Genomic DNA, 14088 nt, shown 5'->3' with positions numbered 1-14088 from the left:
ACATTTTTTCCCCCTAATTAAGTTGTTTTTGTTTGTTTTGTTTTGTTTTGTAAAGCGACTTTGTGAATTTAGACAAGCCTTTAAAATGGCATGTATAAGACAAAGCCATGAGATTGTGAATTGTTAACCCTTTCTTTTTTTTTAAAGATTTTTTGGGGGACTGTTACGCCTTTGCGTATAGTGGAGATTTACAGGAAACAGGGAGAGAGAGAGACGGGGAGAGACATGCAGTAAAGATTGTCGGGAACAGGACTCGAACCCGCAATGCACTGTCAGACTACATGAGAACCTATAGGAGCCTAGGTGCCCAACCACTAGGCCATTAGTCAGGGTCATAGTTAACCCTTTGACTCCTCATCTGTAAATGAGTCCAGTGACTCTGATTAGACCAGGGCCGACCATGTATGACTTTTGACTTCAGGAGTTTATGCAAATATTGGTCTTTTGTAAAATATTTTTGTGACATTCTATTTTCACTGATAGTTATACTATGTATAATAATGAATTACATGTCTTTTTTCCTTTTTTCCTTTTCTTTTCTTAAACTCATCGTTTGATTTGAAAGCTTATCTGCCCTGGCATTTGACCTTTGTGACCTCAAGGAATTGACAAGGTCAAAGGTAAGTAAACCTTCACTCAGCCTCTGTAGAGCAGCGGTTCTCAAAGTGGGGTCAGGGGACCCCCACAGGTCCATAAGGGGGTTCCAGGGGGTCCCCAGCAAAAGCAGTTAATACAGCATCAAAGCAGTGTAACCATTTAACCCTCTGTACATCAGCTATTGGAAAATAGCAGATCTACAAGGTTGCGATGTAACACGTTGTGAGCTGTGAAAAAAGAGAGAGAGATTTTTTATATATTTTTTTTAAACATTTTAACAGCACAAATCTTGTATGGGGTAGCTGGCATTACATATTTTCAGATGGGGGTCTGTGGTCAAATACATATGAATTTATATAAATACCTAATCAATATAAATACATAGTAATTTGGGGTCCTTGATATGAAAATGTTTTAGAACCACAGACGTAGAGGAAACAGGAACCATCAACATGAACCTGACCACAACTTCCATCTGAGGAAATCCTTTCACTTCTTCACCTTTTCACTTGTTCACAAGACTTTATCTCTCCTGATCCAATCTCCATAGATCCAATAATATCATGCAGGTAGATTCATCACATTTATTTTGATTACAAGCACGATTCATGGCCAGCCACCGACATTAGCTAAATGTAAGCCTACTACACATATGACGTTCAGTATTAATGTGTGAACACACACCTCTGTGATGATTTACACTAATACACTATTAAGTAAGGCTCAGGTGGTTCATTCATGAAGTTGTTTTTTATACGTTTGGGTCCCAGGGAGACGCCAAATTAATCTTTTGGTTATTGAACTGAAAAGTTGAACTGAAAAGTTCAATAACCAAAAACTCTGCTGTATACAATCTAAATGCAGAATATTTGCACACTTCAATGTCAAGTGCAATAACACTATCTGGGGATATCAGCAGTTCTCCATTCTCTGATATAAAACAATAAAGGAGGTGGACTTTAATCCAAAATCATTCCTTACAGCAGGTTAATGATTACACAATTGTTCTTCATTTACAGGAATCACTTGTCAGTCGTACATGTTGACACTGGAGGACGAAGCTTATAGAGTCTGGACTTGTTTCTTCTAAGACAAACTCTGTAGACACTAATAAGGTAAGCACTGATCTAACTATATATATTCCATGTTGGGCATTAGTTGTTATCAATAATAATAATAAACTTTATTTGTACAGCACCTTTCATGACATGAAATGCAGCTCATTAAAAACATAATAATAAAGCAAAAAAGAAAAGCATAAAACAACGTTAAAACATTAAAATATTTGCCCCAAAAAAGGCTGAATCAGGCAAAACAGAGAAGACAACAACACAGAGATTAAAACATCAACTAAAAGCAAGAGTGAAGAAATAGGTCTTGAGCTTTAAAGCTATCCACAGAGGCTGCCTGTCTTAAGTGTAATGGGAGTTTATTCCAAGCCGTCAGCAGTGGTGTAATGGAGATTTTTTTTCATAGGAACGGTATTTTAATGACGTCACGTGTACGCACGCGCACGCTCACCGCCGTTATGTAAATTAGCCATTTGGCTACTTGGCTCGTGAATCTAGGGGGGTGAAAAATTACCAGTGGAACGCCAGGGTATCCTACGTAGCAACCAAAACACCACTGGCCGTCAGCCTGTAAAAGCAGAGTGCTTTTTAAAAGTTATATATGTTGATTCATTGAATACCTCGGACCCCATTGGAAACAAGACTGCAAGGACATTTTAGGTGTTATCCTTTTAGACAAAGTGTTTGACTGTACTTGACTATTTTTACATTTCTGTCTAATAAAATATTCAATCAATCCAAAAACTGTACAATACATAATTAGGCCTACTTTTAATGTAATAATTATCCTTAGGAGGAGTAAAAACTAAAGTTTGTTGAATACTTAGCTGCCCACAAAAGGTTGACAATGAATGGACAACAATGTTTGTTTATGTCTTTGACTGACACAAACTCAGAACAATATGAGTGTTGAAAGTTTGCCTGTCTTCTCCTCATGATTCACTCCTGTCTGTCTCAGACCTGCACGTACATTGTAATTTTGCGTGATAGAACATGCTTAAAAAGAACAGATCTATAAGCTAATCATTTCTTATAAGTTGACATATTGTATATCTGATCTATTTGCTCATGTGACATCATCCTTCTATGGCGCTGCTTTACGCAGTGACACACACACACACACACACACACACACACACACACACACACACACACACACACACACACACACACACACACACACACACACACACACACACACACACACACAAAAAAAGTAATAAAATGGGGGGAAAGTAATACAATGACTGTATAATATTACCAAGTAACACATTACTGTTATTAGTTAATATACTGTAGCATAAAAATCTGTTTAACCAACCCTATATGTTGGCTATTTGAAAGGGTTGCACGTGTTGTGATCTTGTAGATCGGTTATTTTCAGCTAGAAATTGTAGTTTTAACAACACAAATCTTGTGGGGGTCCCTTGCACAAAATATTTTACAAAATTGTTAACTACTACAACTTGGGGGTCCTGGACATGAAAATGTTTGACAACCCAAATCAAGTCACATTGTGACCAATCCAGCCTGTGATCTAAAATAAGCCTTGATTAAAGGTCAACATTTGACCTTTGTTAAAAATAAATGCTTTATGTATAGGGTTAGGGTTAGGTTTATGATAATCTCTTTAGACAGATTCAGAAAAAAAGAAAAGAAAAAAACCCCAATGGATTCCCAGAATGGGTTTATGATCAGATGTATAAATTGGACCCTCATGATATTTTGAATCTTAGCAGAACCAGAATATGCTGTTACAATAAATAACTTTGTACGAGTTTGAGATACGTGTTTAATTTTTTTTTACAAAATTCACTACAATTGCACGTTTATTAAAGGCAAAAAGATACATTCACTGCATCGTGCCAGTGACATTACAACTCCATTTTTATAAACCTGTACTTTACATGCTGGACACTAAATCCTGATCTTTCCTCATATGAAATGTATTATCTGGCTGTATGAATTTTACAAACACACTACAGCAAAATCCTGTGTACTGTTTAAGTTATTAGGATAAATTATTGAAATTAAGTGCAAAAGAAATGAACGTTATAATTTTTTTTGCAAAATCTATAGAACTTTATCTTTATCTATCATACATAGCATGTTTATATCAGATGTAGTGCAGATATTTAATTTGAGCATAATAGCTGCAATAATAATAATAACAATAATAATGAAAACAATCATCATCATTAACATCATTCATCATTATTATTATTATTATTGTTACTATTATTATTATTATTATTATTTTTATTACCCTTATTATTATTATTATTATTATTACCCTTATTATTATTATTATTATTATTATTACCCTTATTATTACATTTATTATTATTATTATGCTGACTAAACAATGTTTTCTCTGACAGGAATGGCTTACCTCAGGATTGTGTTGTTGGGAGGGTTTTGGTCTGGAAAGAGTTCAGCAGGAAACACCATTCTGGGAGGAAGTGTTTTTAAAGCTGGAGTTCTAAGGTCAGGACAGTGTGAGGTAAGACATGGTGAAGTAGCAGGGAGACATCTGACAGTGGTGGACTCACCATGCTGGATAAACAACTGTCCACTACAGAACACTACAGAGATGGACAAAATGGAGATCCAGAACAGTGTGTGTCTCTGTCCTCCTGGACCACATGCTGCTCTTCTGACGGTTCCTCTTCATGAAGCATTTACCAAAGCACAGAGAGTATCAGTAGAGGAACACATGTCACTTCTATCACAGAGCGTATGGAATCACACTATAGTACTGTTCACCCATGGAGACCGTCTGGGAGACAGAAGCATTGAGCAGCATATTGTGGCTGGAGGAGAAGACCTCCGCTGGCTTGTTGACAAATGTGGGAACAGGTATCATGTCTTCAACAATAAGAAGAGAGATGACACTCAGGTCACACAGCTGCTGGAGAAGATAGAACAGATGGTGTCAGGAAACAGAGGTGGACACTATGAAGTTGATGGAGATGTTGCAGAGAAGTTGTCAGAGAGGAAGAGGAACATAGAGGAACGTGTCCTGACATTGATGACCAAGACACACAGACAGAGAACTGTTCTGAAAGCTCTGTTGGAAGGTGATAAAATCTCTCTCTCTCTCTCTCTCTCTCTCTCTCTCTCTTTCTGTCTTTCCCCCACGCACGCACGCACACACTCACGCACGAATGCACACACACATGTTCATGCGAGCACAGCATGTGCATCGGGCGAGTACAATGTGTGTTGTGAAGCCGGTCAGATTGGCAGTGGCTCAGTTATCCGACTGATATGGCCATATTCGGGCATATGGAGATTCCTGATGTCATTAATATGACATCACAGTGCTGATGTAATAGACTAGTCTAAGTACTATGGTGGTGGGTAGCACACTGGTACTCTGACAACAGGTACAACGAGTACCCTTACAACGTGTACAACAGGTTCGTGTAACCGGGTTAGACATGAATTCCCAACCTAATCCTCCTATAATTTGACTAACCTGTGTGGTGGTCAGTGTTGGGAAAGTTCACTTAAAATATGAACTAGTTCAAAGTTCAGTTCACAAATTTTAAAATGAACTAGTTCAAAGTTCAGTTCATAATTCAAAATTTTGAACTAAAGTTCATGGTTCAAAAAATGAACTAGTTCAGTTCTTTTTCGTTCTTTTTTTTCAATATATATTAGTGCTGTCAGGCGATTAAAATTTTTAATCGCGATTAATCGCATGATTTGTGTAGTTAATCGTGCGATTAATCGCTTATTAATCGCATATTTTTATTGTCTCAAACTTGAATGATTAACTGAAAAGCAGTGCATTGTATTGTATTGTATATGGAGCAGGATGCATCCGAATCTATTATTTATTATTATTACTATACTTTTATTTTTTACCCAATACATTATAAAACCAATGTTATTTATTTAATTTTCTTATACATTATATCCTCTCTGGTGTACATACACAAAGCACCCTATATTTATTATTTCCAGTGGTGTAAAGTAACTAAGTACATTTATTCAAGTACTGTACTTAAGTACAATTTTGAGGTACTTTTACTTTACTAGAGTATTAGCAGTTTTCAGTACTTACTTACTTCTACTCTACATCTCAGAGGCAAATATTGTACTTATTTTTAATTATTTGAAAACTGAAGTTACTAGTTACTATGTAGATTTAGCAAATACATAAATCACTTCAGCCCTATTTAAGTTTTGGCTATTGGAAAATAGCCGATCTACAAGCTCACAACCTATACCTCTATGCTCACAACAGGTCACGGTGCGACACAGTGAGCTTGTAGATCTGCTATTTTCTAAAGATTTTCATTCATCTTGGTGGGAGGCCTACTTTTCTTGGACGCTTTTTTTCTCTCTGCCAAAAATAGCAGATCTACAAGCTCACAACGCGTCGCGCTGCAACACGTTGTGAGCTTGTAGATCGGCTATTTTTGGCTTATGTTCCCCCCATCTGGGGTTCATGTGGTTAATACTAATGTAATGCATAATAATGTAATGGTGTTTTAATTTTTCATTCATCTTGGCGGGGGGGCTGGGGGCTTGTCAAAGTGAGTGTATGACACTGTTAACATCAAAAGCCAGGTGCAGAAGTCCACTTTTAATGCCAAAATAAAGTCGGGTCGGACGTCCAGACTACAATACGTTCATTCAGAGGTTCGGGGGCCGGGGCTACCGTCCTAAAGTCGGCTGTAGGCTACGGTGCACGACGCATCAGCCACGGTCCGGACATGTTGTTGTAACATCCCAAACTCATTTCGCCGTTCCGCGGTGTTTACTTTATTAATTCAGCCCAGCTTCAAGTTAATTTTGTCGGCAGTGAAGCCAAGGAAACAACACCGATACTTTGGAAGAGACACAAGTCAACTTCCAAATGCTTGTGGCCGGGAAATGAGCTTCGCAGAGCGGATAAAGTGTCAGCTCTTCGCCCTGGCCGAGTGGCCGTAACTGTCTGTGCTGTTCACTAGCTGTCGCTGCAATGAGACTGTTCACTCGGAGTCGGTCTCCGCGCTGCGCACATGAATGTGAGACGCCGCCTTGCTTTTCTCTTTTTTTGGCTGATGGTGCGTTCAAGACGCCTCGGAAACACAGAATAGGATGAAATACAATATGACAAACCGATGTAACCATGGAATTTTGGGACACTCTTGAACGAAGTTTGAACGAAGAGAGAACGCCGTTCACAAACGCCAGAATGAACGCGTTCACAATAACGTTCATCTAGCGGATATACAGTACGTTCAGTTCACGTTCGCCCAAAATACGAACGAGTTCATGAACGATCGTTCATTGAACGCGTTCAGGCACAACACTGGTGGTGGTGTCTGTCTTGGTGTCTTGGGGCGCGCGACTTGGGGCACGCAACACACTGTTGCCGTGGCTGTTTGGTGCGTGCGCTCGCTCGCGACACACTGTTGCCGCGTGTGTGTGTGTGTGTGTGTGTGTACACTGTTGCCGTGTTGCCGTCTGCGTGGTGTGTGTGTGTGTGTGTGTGTGTGTGTGTGTGTGTGTGTGTGTGTGTGTGTGTGTGTGTGTGTGCACGCGCACGCTCGCTCGCGCCTGTTTGTTCGCGCATGCACGTTTGGGAGGCTCACTTTCCAGCCCTGATAAACTGTCTGTTCTCAGCATAAGCCAAACTGCACACTTTGGGTGCTCATAACCCCCTACGGGTATGGTCTAGTTTTGATAATGCACCTAATAGCTGTTTGCTGACTGACAGTAAGAGAGAGACTCAGGGCGGTTTCTCACTATGGTTCCGCGTGCGCACTCCAGACCGCTCCGTTTCCGAGTGCGCTTGGCTGGCCCGCATTCACACTGGCCAAGGCTCTAACGCGCCCGAGAACACTTGCATATATACCCCCGATCCTATAGGTGGCGGCATGCACATAGTGCTTCGCCAGTGGACACAGACGTCATCAACTATGCGACAATGTTTGTGCTGGTCGCGCATAAATATAGGGTTGCCGCCTGGAGAGAGTCAGGAGCGCACTGAGCGCACAGAAGTCAAGGCACAGACTGCTGTGTTGTTGGCGCGCGTGTTGTTGACAGACAACGGATGCACGCTTATGAGAAACAACACAAATAAAACCTGGTGAAACACAACGCGCAAGATGAGGATACAGGAAACATTCAGTCTAAATGTCCAGTTTGCTAACCTTCACAACAACTACTACTTTTGTATTTGAAACCTTACATTTCTCTAAATATTATAAACTTTCACGACAGCTTAAGTACAAAAATATATCATTTATGAAAAGGCAACTAGCCTATACAGTGAAGTCGGACTGAATGACTGAAACCTTGTATTGTGAATTGTACTTCCATGTACTGTTTCTCATGTCTTACTAAATAAAGTAACATCTTTTCTTTTTTTACTCTCTTTGTGTGGGGATTATCTGGCACATGTATGTATCTGTTATGAAAGAGAAATTGCATCATGAGTAGTCCATGGGAAACCATAAACCTACGTAGGCCTACATCTAAATGAGTTACCATATTTACTTACAAATTTCAAATTACAAAGCCTTACAAGCTATATATTTCTGGGATACATAGTAGTTGAAACTCCACAAGATATCCACAAGATATACTAATACTATTATATATATATATATATATATATATATATATATATATATATATATATATTGTTGCTGTCATTATATGGCCATGACACGGCCTCTCTTTCTATCTCGCGCTCTCATTCTATTTCTGTATGTAATGTTTTATATAAATAAATAAATAAGTTTTATATATAAATATTGCGGGTTTTAGCGCATCATCCCGCGGGTTCATTTGGTCATTTAATGATAAAATTAACCCGCGGGATGATACTAAATCTTTCATCATCCCGCGGGTTCATTTTATAATTTAATGATGAAATTAACCCGCGGGATCCGGCCATGGTTGAACCCCTGTGGATTGATCTGCGACGTGTTTTTGTTGACTGTTTTTGTCAAGTTTATATACCGTCACCTTTTACAAATAGCGGGCCACTTCCGTCAAACGATACGCTTGCTTTCACATTGCAGTGTACCGTCCCCAAGGACGCAAGAATCGCACCCGAGACTACCTCCCGAGGTGGTTTCGGGTACGGAACGGCGATCCGTTTCGGGGAACGATGCGCAACATTCACACTAGCGCGAAACCTTCCAAGCGGTCTCGAGTGCGCACCCAGGGCCATAGTGTGAAACCGCTGTCAGCCTATGGGATTCCCAGTAGGTGAACTTCAAAACAAAAGCTGTGTTTTTGATTGATTGATTGAATACTTTATTAAGAGTTTGCAAAGAAAGGCACAGTGGCACAGATTTATACAAAATAATGCTAACAGGTTAACCCAATATGCCCAGGACTTGTTTCCATTGAGGTCCTGTGTATTCAATTCATCAAGACAATTAAAGACAAACATAATATATATGGGTCATTTCTTGTGATAAGTTTACACTTTTTTTTACAGGGGCCAGTTACAAATATGAGCCACCTGTAGGTGCTCTTTTAGAGAAGTTTTGAAGGAGGGTAAGGAGTCTCATATTTTTATGACTGTTGGGATAGGGCATTCCACATTCTGGTGGTATAGCAGTAGAACGAATTTGACCCCATTTGTGTTCCGAAACTGGGTTCAGTGAGGTCAGTGGGGCTCCTTCTGCTGTTGAGCCTGTGTAGTCTGATAGGTCAATGTTGTAACACTTCTATGGTGGCTGTCGGGTGGAATTCTCATATGTCCAAAACCGTAACTTTTCAGGAAATGGAAAAATAACCTGCGTTCCAATGGATTGAGTTTAGCTATTATTTGGTCATGAGCTCTTTTTAATCCTTTTATTTGGTTCAGTATTTTAAAAAACCCACTGGCAGACTTTAACGTTAATTTCACATAAATACCTTCATAAACAGAGAACATAACCGTTCTACAAGCTCACAATGTGCCGCGATGCAACACGTTGTGAGCTTGTAGAACGTATGTATGAAGTAAGAAAAAACATGAAAAAGCTGACATATGGAGTTACGGTTTCTGTCTGACAGCAACGATATGAAGGCTGCTGTATAATTAAAGTTTGATTTTATAACTGATTTAATAATCAAATGATTGACATCTTCAAGGATTCATTCATCTATTTTCAATACATTTACATAACTGATCACATGACAACATACTAATATAATACCAGATGATTGATATATTAGTTATACTGTTCTGTGGTCAATTCAGACAGAATTGTTTGTAATAATTAATATACTGTAACTTAATCTCTGAATCCAGACCTAAATAGTGAAATAGTGAACTAATGTAGAGTGTGTGTGTCAGGAGAACATCAGAGTCTACCAGATGTGAGGCTGATGTTGGTTGGAAGAGACCAGCTTACGAGGAGCTGGGCTGGAGATATCATACTGCAGGGGGAAGTGTTTCCAAAAAGGGAAGTGAGTAATATTTTATGAACTTCATGTTATAATGAATGACCTCAAAGTAATAAATACATCAAATATGAATGCTTTCTGATGATAATGTGAAAGTATGCTGTCATGAATGTTTGAGCCATCATGTGACCAACAAACTGTCAGTGATCAATACACCGAACTGTCAGTGCTCGCGCACACACACACACACACACACACACACACACACACACACACACACACACACACACACACACACACTACACACTACACACACTACACACACACACACACACATTGTCGTTGTGTCATTAGAAAGGATAATAATACAGTATTGTCTCATTACATTTACATGAGATTTGTCTTCTGTATTCTGGTAGACAGTTAACATTTTAAATGAAAAAATGATGAATTAATCCACTGTAGAACTGGGTTGTCTTTTCAGTTCTGGATGGTTTACTTTGTTCAGTTTATAGTTTGTCTTTATTATTCATGTTGGTTATAGTACTTGTTGTTTGTTGTGTCCATCATGTTTGATTTATATTCAGTGGTTTAAAACTGATTGGTGGATTTGTAGATAGGCCAACACATTATATATCATTATATTTTTTCATTCTCTCTGTAATCTTTCATGCAGCCTTCTGTGTTTTACATTTACATTTCACTGTGATCCGTGGTCAGGCACGTGCACACATAGACATCAAAGGGGGCTTGAGCCCCTGCCCTTTTACTTACCTTTAAAAAGTGCCCTCTCCAGACCATGAATGCAGTATTTACTATGGTGAAATAATTGCAAACACCCTCTCTCTCCATGCTGTAGTCGAAGGCAGCATTCAAGAGAATTGTCTTTTCCAAACTCTCCTGAACTTGAATGCAGCATTTTTTGTTGAATGAATTGTCCTCTGTGTATGCTGATGTTGATGTCGTACGCCGCATCTCCATTAAAGGATTGATTATACCTAGTTGAGCCCGGTCTCACGCACCGAAAATATCCGCTCTACAAGCTCACAACGCCTCACAGCACGACACGTTGTGAGCTTGTATATTTCCATATTGTAGCTCTACACTGGTTGTAATTATTAACCATCTTCAGATATAGTTAGGTTTAATGATTATATAGTTCATTACAGTTTATTTAATATGTGTTACTGTGGAGCTATTACATAAAGCTGGGGGGGGGGGTCATTATTTAAGACAGAATAGTAATTTCAATTATGGTTAATCTTAAAACCTCCTAAGTCACATGTATTTGTTATTATAACTAACATGCAGTAAACCTCATTTTACAGACTGAACTGACAGAATGTGTGAGACAACAGAGACGAGTTGCTGACAGAAATGTGAGTGTGGTGATCCGTCCAGACTGGTCGACTACACCTCCATCACAGAAGATCAAAGATGTCCTTCTACACGGTGTGACTCTGTGTTTTCCTGGACCCCACGCTGTCCTGTTGAATGTTCCTGTCTGCTTCAGTTTCTCTGAAGCTGACAGGAGATCAGTGGAGGAACACATGGAGCTGCTGGGGGACAGAGTCTGGAGACACACTCTGGTTCTGTTCACAGTGGGATGGTGGCTGGGAGAGAGATGTGTTGAGGAGTACATAGAGTCTGAAGGAGAACCTCTGAGGTGGATCCTAGAGAAATGTGGGTACAGGTTCCATGTTCTATACGGCTTCAAGTGGGACATCTCAGACGTAAAAGAGCTGATGGAGAAAGTAGAAGACATGGTGACGAGGAACAGAGGACACTTTGTACCTTCAGACTCAAGAGAAGACGGGTCTGTCAGAGACACAGGACACCTCGAGGGACATGAGACGAGACAGAAGACTCAGTTTGAAAGACTGACAGGAAAGCAAACATTTACTGCTGAAGAATGGAACAGACGAGAAGAAGAATGGACAAAGAGAGAGGAGGAAGGGAGGAGGAGAGAGGAAGAATGGAGGAGGAGAGAGGAGGAAGGGAGGAGGAGAGAGGAGGAGATGATAGAGAAGGTGTTGAAGTTTGTGGTGAAGGAGCCAGAAGAACCAACCCTGCCAGCTGTCAAGAGAAGAAGGATGAGCATTGACTTCACTCCTCCAAGCAGTGAGTATCAATATAATTTATATGACACTTCAATGTGATCGTTTTTTTACAATGACTTATATAAATGTTATTTCTAAATAAAGATAAACTCACTTTAGTCACTAAAATACTTATACACATAAAAGGAAGCAATACACATACTTTAAAGGAACATTTATTTGTATCCTGTGCTTCTCAATAAAAAATATTTGAAACACAAAAGACACTAGAAAAATAGTGACTTATACTTAGATAAGATATAAATAGACAGAATCATCATGACATCATCACAACCAAAAATGTATTTCCAGGTAGATAACGCCAGCGGTGTAGCATTTGAGCATAACCTCATTTCTATAAGAACAGGACACTTTCACTGATATTGTTATTGACTATATTAGAATTATATTGTTCCACATATCCACACGTTGACAAACTAGACATAGGTAATGTTCTGAAGACTTGATTTGGTTATTGTGTAGATACCCATAGACTTTCTATACAGAAATACCTGTTTGTTTACAAACATTCTGATCTGGTCTACAGTTTACATTTGAACATAAATCATGACACACGCACACGCACGCGCACGCACACGCACACGCACACGCACACGCACACGCACACGCACACGCGCACACACACACACACACACACACACACACACACACACACACACACACACACACACACACACACACACCCAGGGGGTAGCGGAGACAATATATAATAAGTATCTTGTCTTGTGTTGCAGTGAGTGGTGGAACACCATCTGAAGCAGGAAGTCTATACCACGGGTCACCTGACAAGGTTTATGATTGGCTGCTGAAGAGACATGCTGGACCAATAGCGCCCTCTTCAGGATACGACACCATGACTGAAGCTCCCAGCCAGTCAGACACTGATATGATGAGTGTGACAGATGAAGATCTTTCATAGATGAAACTTTAGTTTGACAATCACTGCGGTTTTAGCCGCGGTCACGATCCACGCATCTCTAATAACTGCATTGGATCAATTGGAACACAGATTACTTTTTACATTTCTTCTTACAGTTTTGGACATACAAAGGTTTCCATCTGACAGTGACAATATCAAACATGATCATTGTCATAACATTGATTTATTTTATATATTTATTCATGTCAGTTATTCATAATCATGATAACTGAGAAGGACTTAATATTTGTTAATCTTTGGTTAATTTGGTTAATTAATATTTACTTTCTCTTAGTCCGTACACACCTGGAGCGTTTATTTCATCTGATTAATTCACAAAACGCATTGGTAGTGACATCATTAATTTTTCAATAAGATTTTGATTTTTTTCCTTGAATGCTATATCAACCTGTTCGAATGAAGCATCACCAAATTAATAGTTTGATGTGAAATAATCATGTATATTTTTTCCACGTCCTTCCCGTCATAACTTATCATTTTAGGGGAATGTTCTTTGTTCTTCTTCTTATCATGTATTGATGATAAATCAATAACAGTCAAATCTTCATAAACAAATGTTTTCTTGTATATTATAATGTGGACACATTTCTATATGTTGATGTAAACTATATCATTGTTTAGGTTCAAACTGATTTGTCAATGTCAGCTAATGAGGAGTTCAACAGCAAATTAAAATACACATATTTGATCATGTATCTACTTTATCTAAAATAATACTGCTAAATAAGCTTTGTACAGAAGATGAAGCTAAACATTTGAAATTAGATGTGATTTAAGGTGTATGTACATCTTATTACGATATGTGTACTTGTTTCAGATCAAATATAAAATACATTCACAGTGAACTTCAGTTCATTGAGATGATGACTGAAATATAGATTCATATTTGTTGTTTTTTTCAGTTTTTTTTTAAATTCCATTTGGTTAGAGGGATCCTGTATGTTAATGTGTTTTGTCTCATCTATCAGATAATAAATCACTGGTTCATGTAAAAATACAGTACTGGAAATTA

General features: G+C 38.8%; 1 protein-coding gene across 1 annotated transcript; it reads left to right on the top strand.

The window, feature by feature from the left end:
• Nucleotides 1-504: 504 nt before the first annotated feature.
• On the top strand, nt 505-13373 carry LOC311038015 (GTPase IMAP family member 8-like). Its single transcript, XM_084047311.1, has 6 exons — nt 505-620; nt 1617-1712; nt 4049-4747; nt 9967-10079; nt 11345-12137; nt 12871-13373. The coding sequence occupies exons 3-6, from the start codon at nt 4051-4053 to the stop codon at nt 13053-13055; spliced, it is 1788 nt and encodes a 595-aa protein (XP_083903437.1). The 5' UTR covers nt 505-620; nt 1617-1712; nt 4049-4050; the 3' UTR covers nt 13056-13373.
• Nucleotides 13374-14088: the final 715 nt, after the last annotated feature.

Source organism: Gymnoscopelus microlampas (genome assembly GCF_963454915.1).
Source record: "Gymnoscopelus microlampas genome assembly, chromosome: 21".
NCBI lineage: Eukaryota > Metazoa > Chordata > Actinopteri > Myctophiformes > Myctophidae > Gymnoscopelus > Gymnoscopelus microlampas.
The sequence above is the reverse complement of the archived record's forward strand: the minus strand, read 5'-3'. Positions and strand labels throughout refer to the sequence as shown.

Excerpts from the sequence above, each read along its gene's own strand:
- LOC311038015 (XM_084047311.1), top strand. The coding sequence starts at position 4,051 with ATGGCTTACCTCAGGATTGTGTTGTTGGGAGGGTTTTGGTCTGGAAAG. Across the intron at positions 4,748-9,966 it reads TCTGAAAGCTCTGTTGGAAG|GAGAACATCAGAGTCTACCA; the intron begins GTGATAAAATCT and ends TGTGTGTGTCAG. Across the intron at positions 10,080-11,344 it reads AAGTGTTTCCAAAAAGGGAA|ACTGAACTGACAGAATGTGT; the intron begins GTGAGTAATATT and ends CTCATTTTACAG.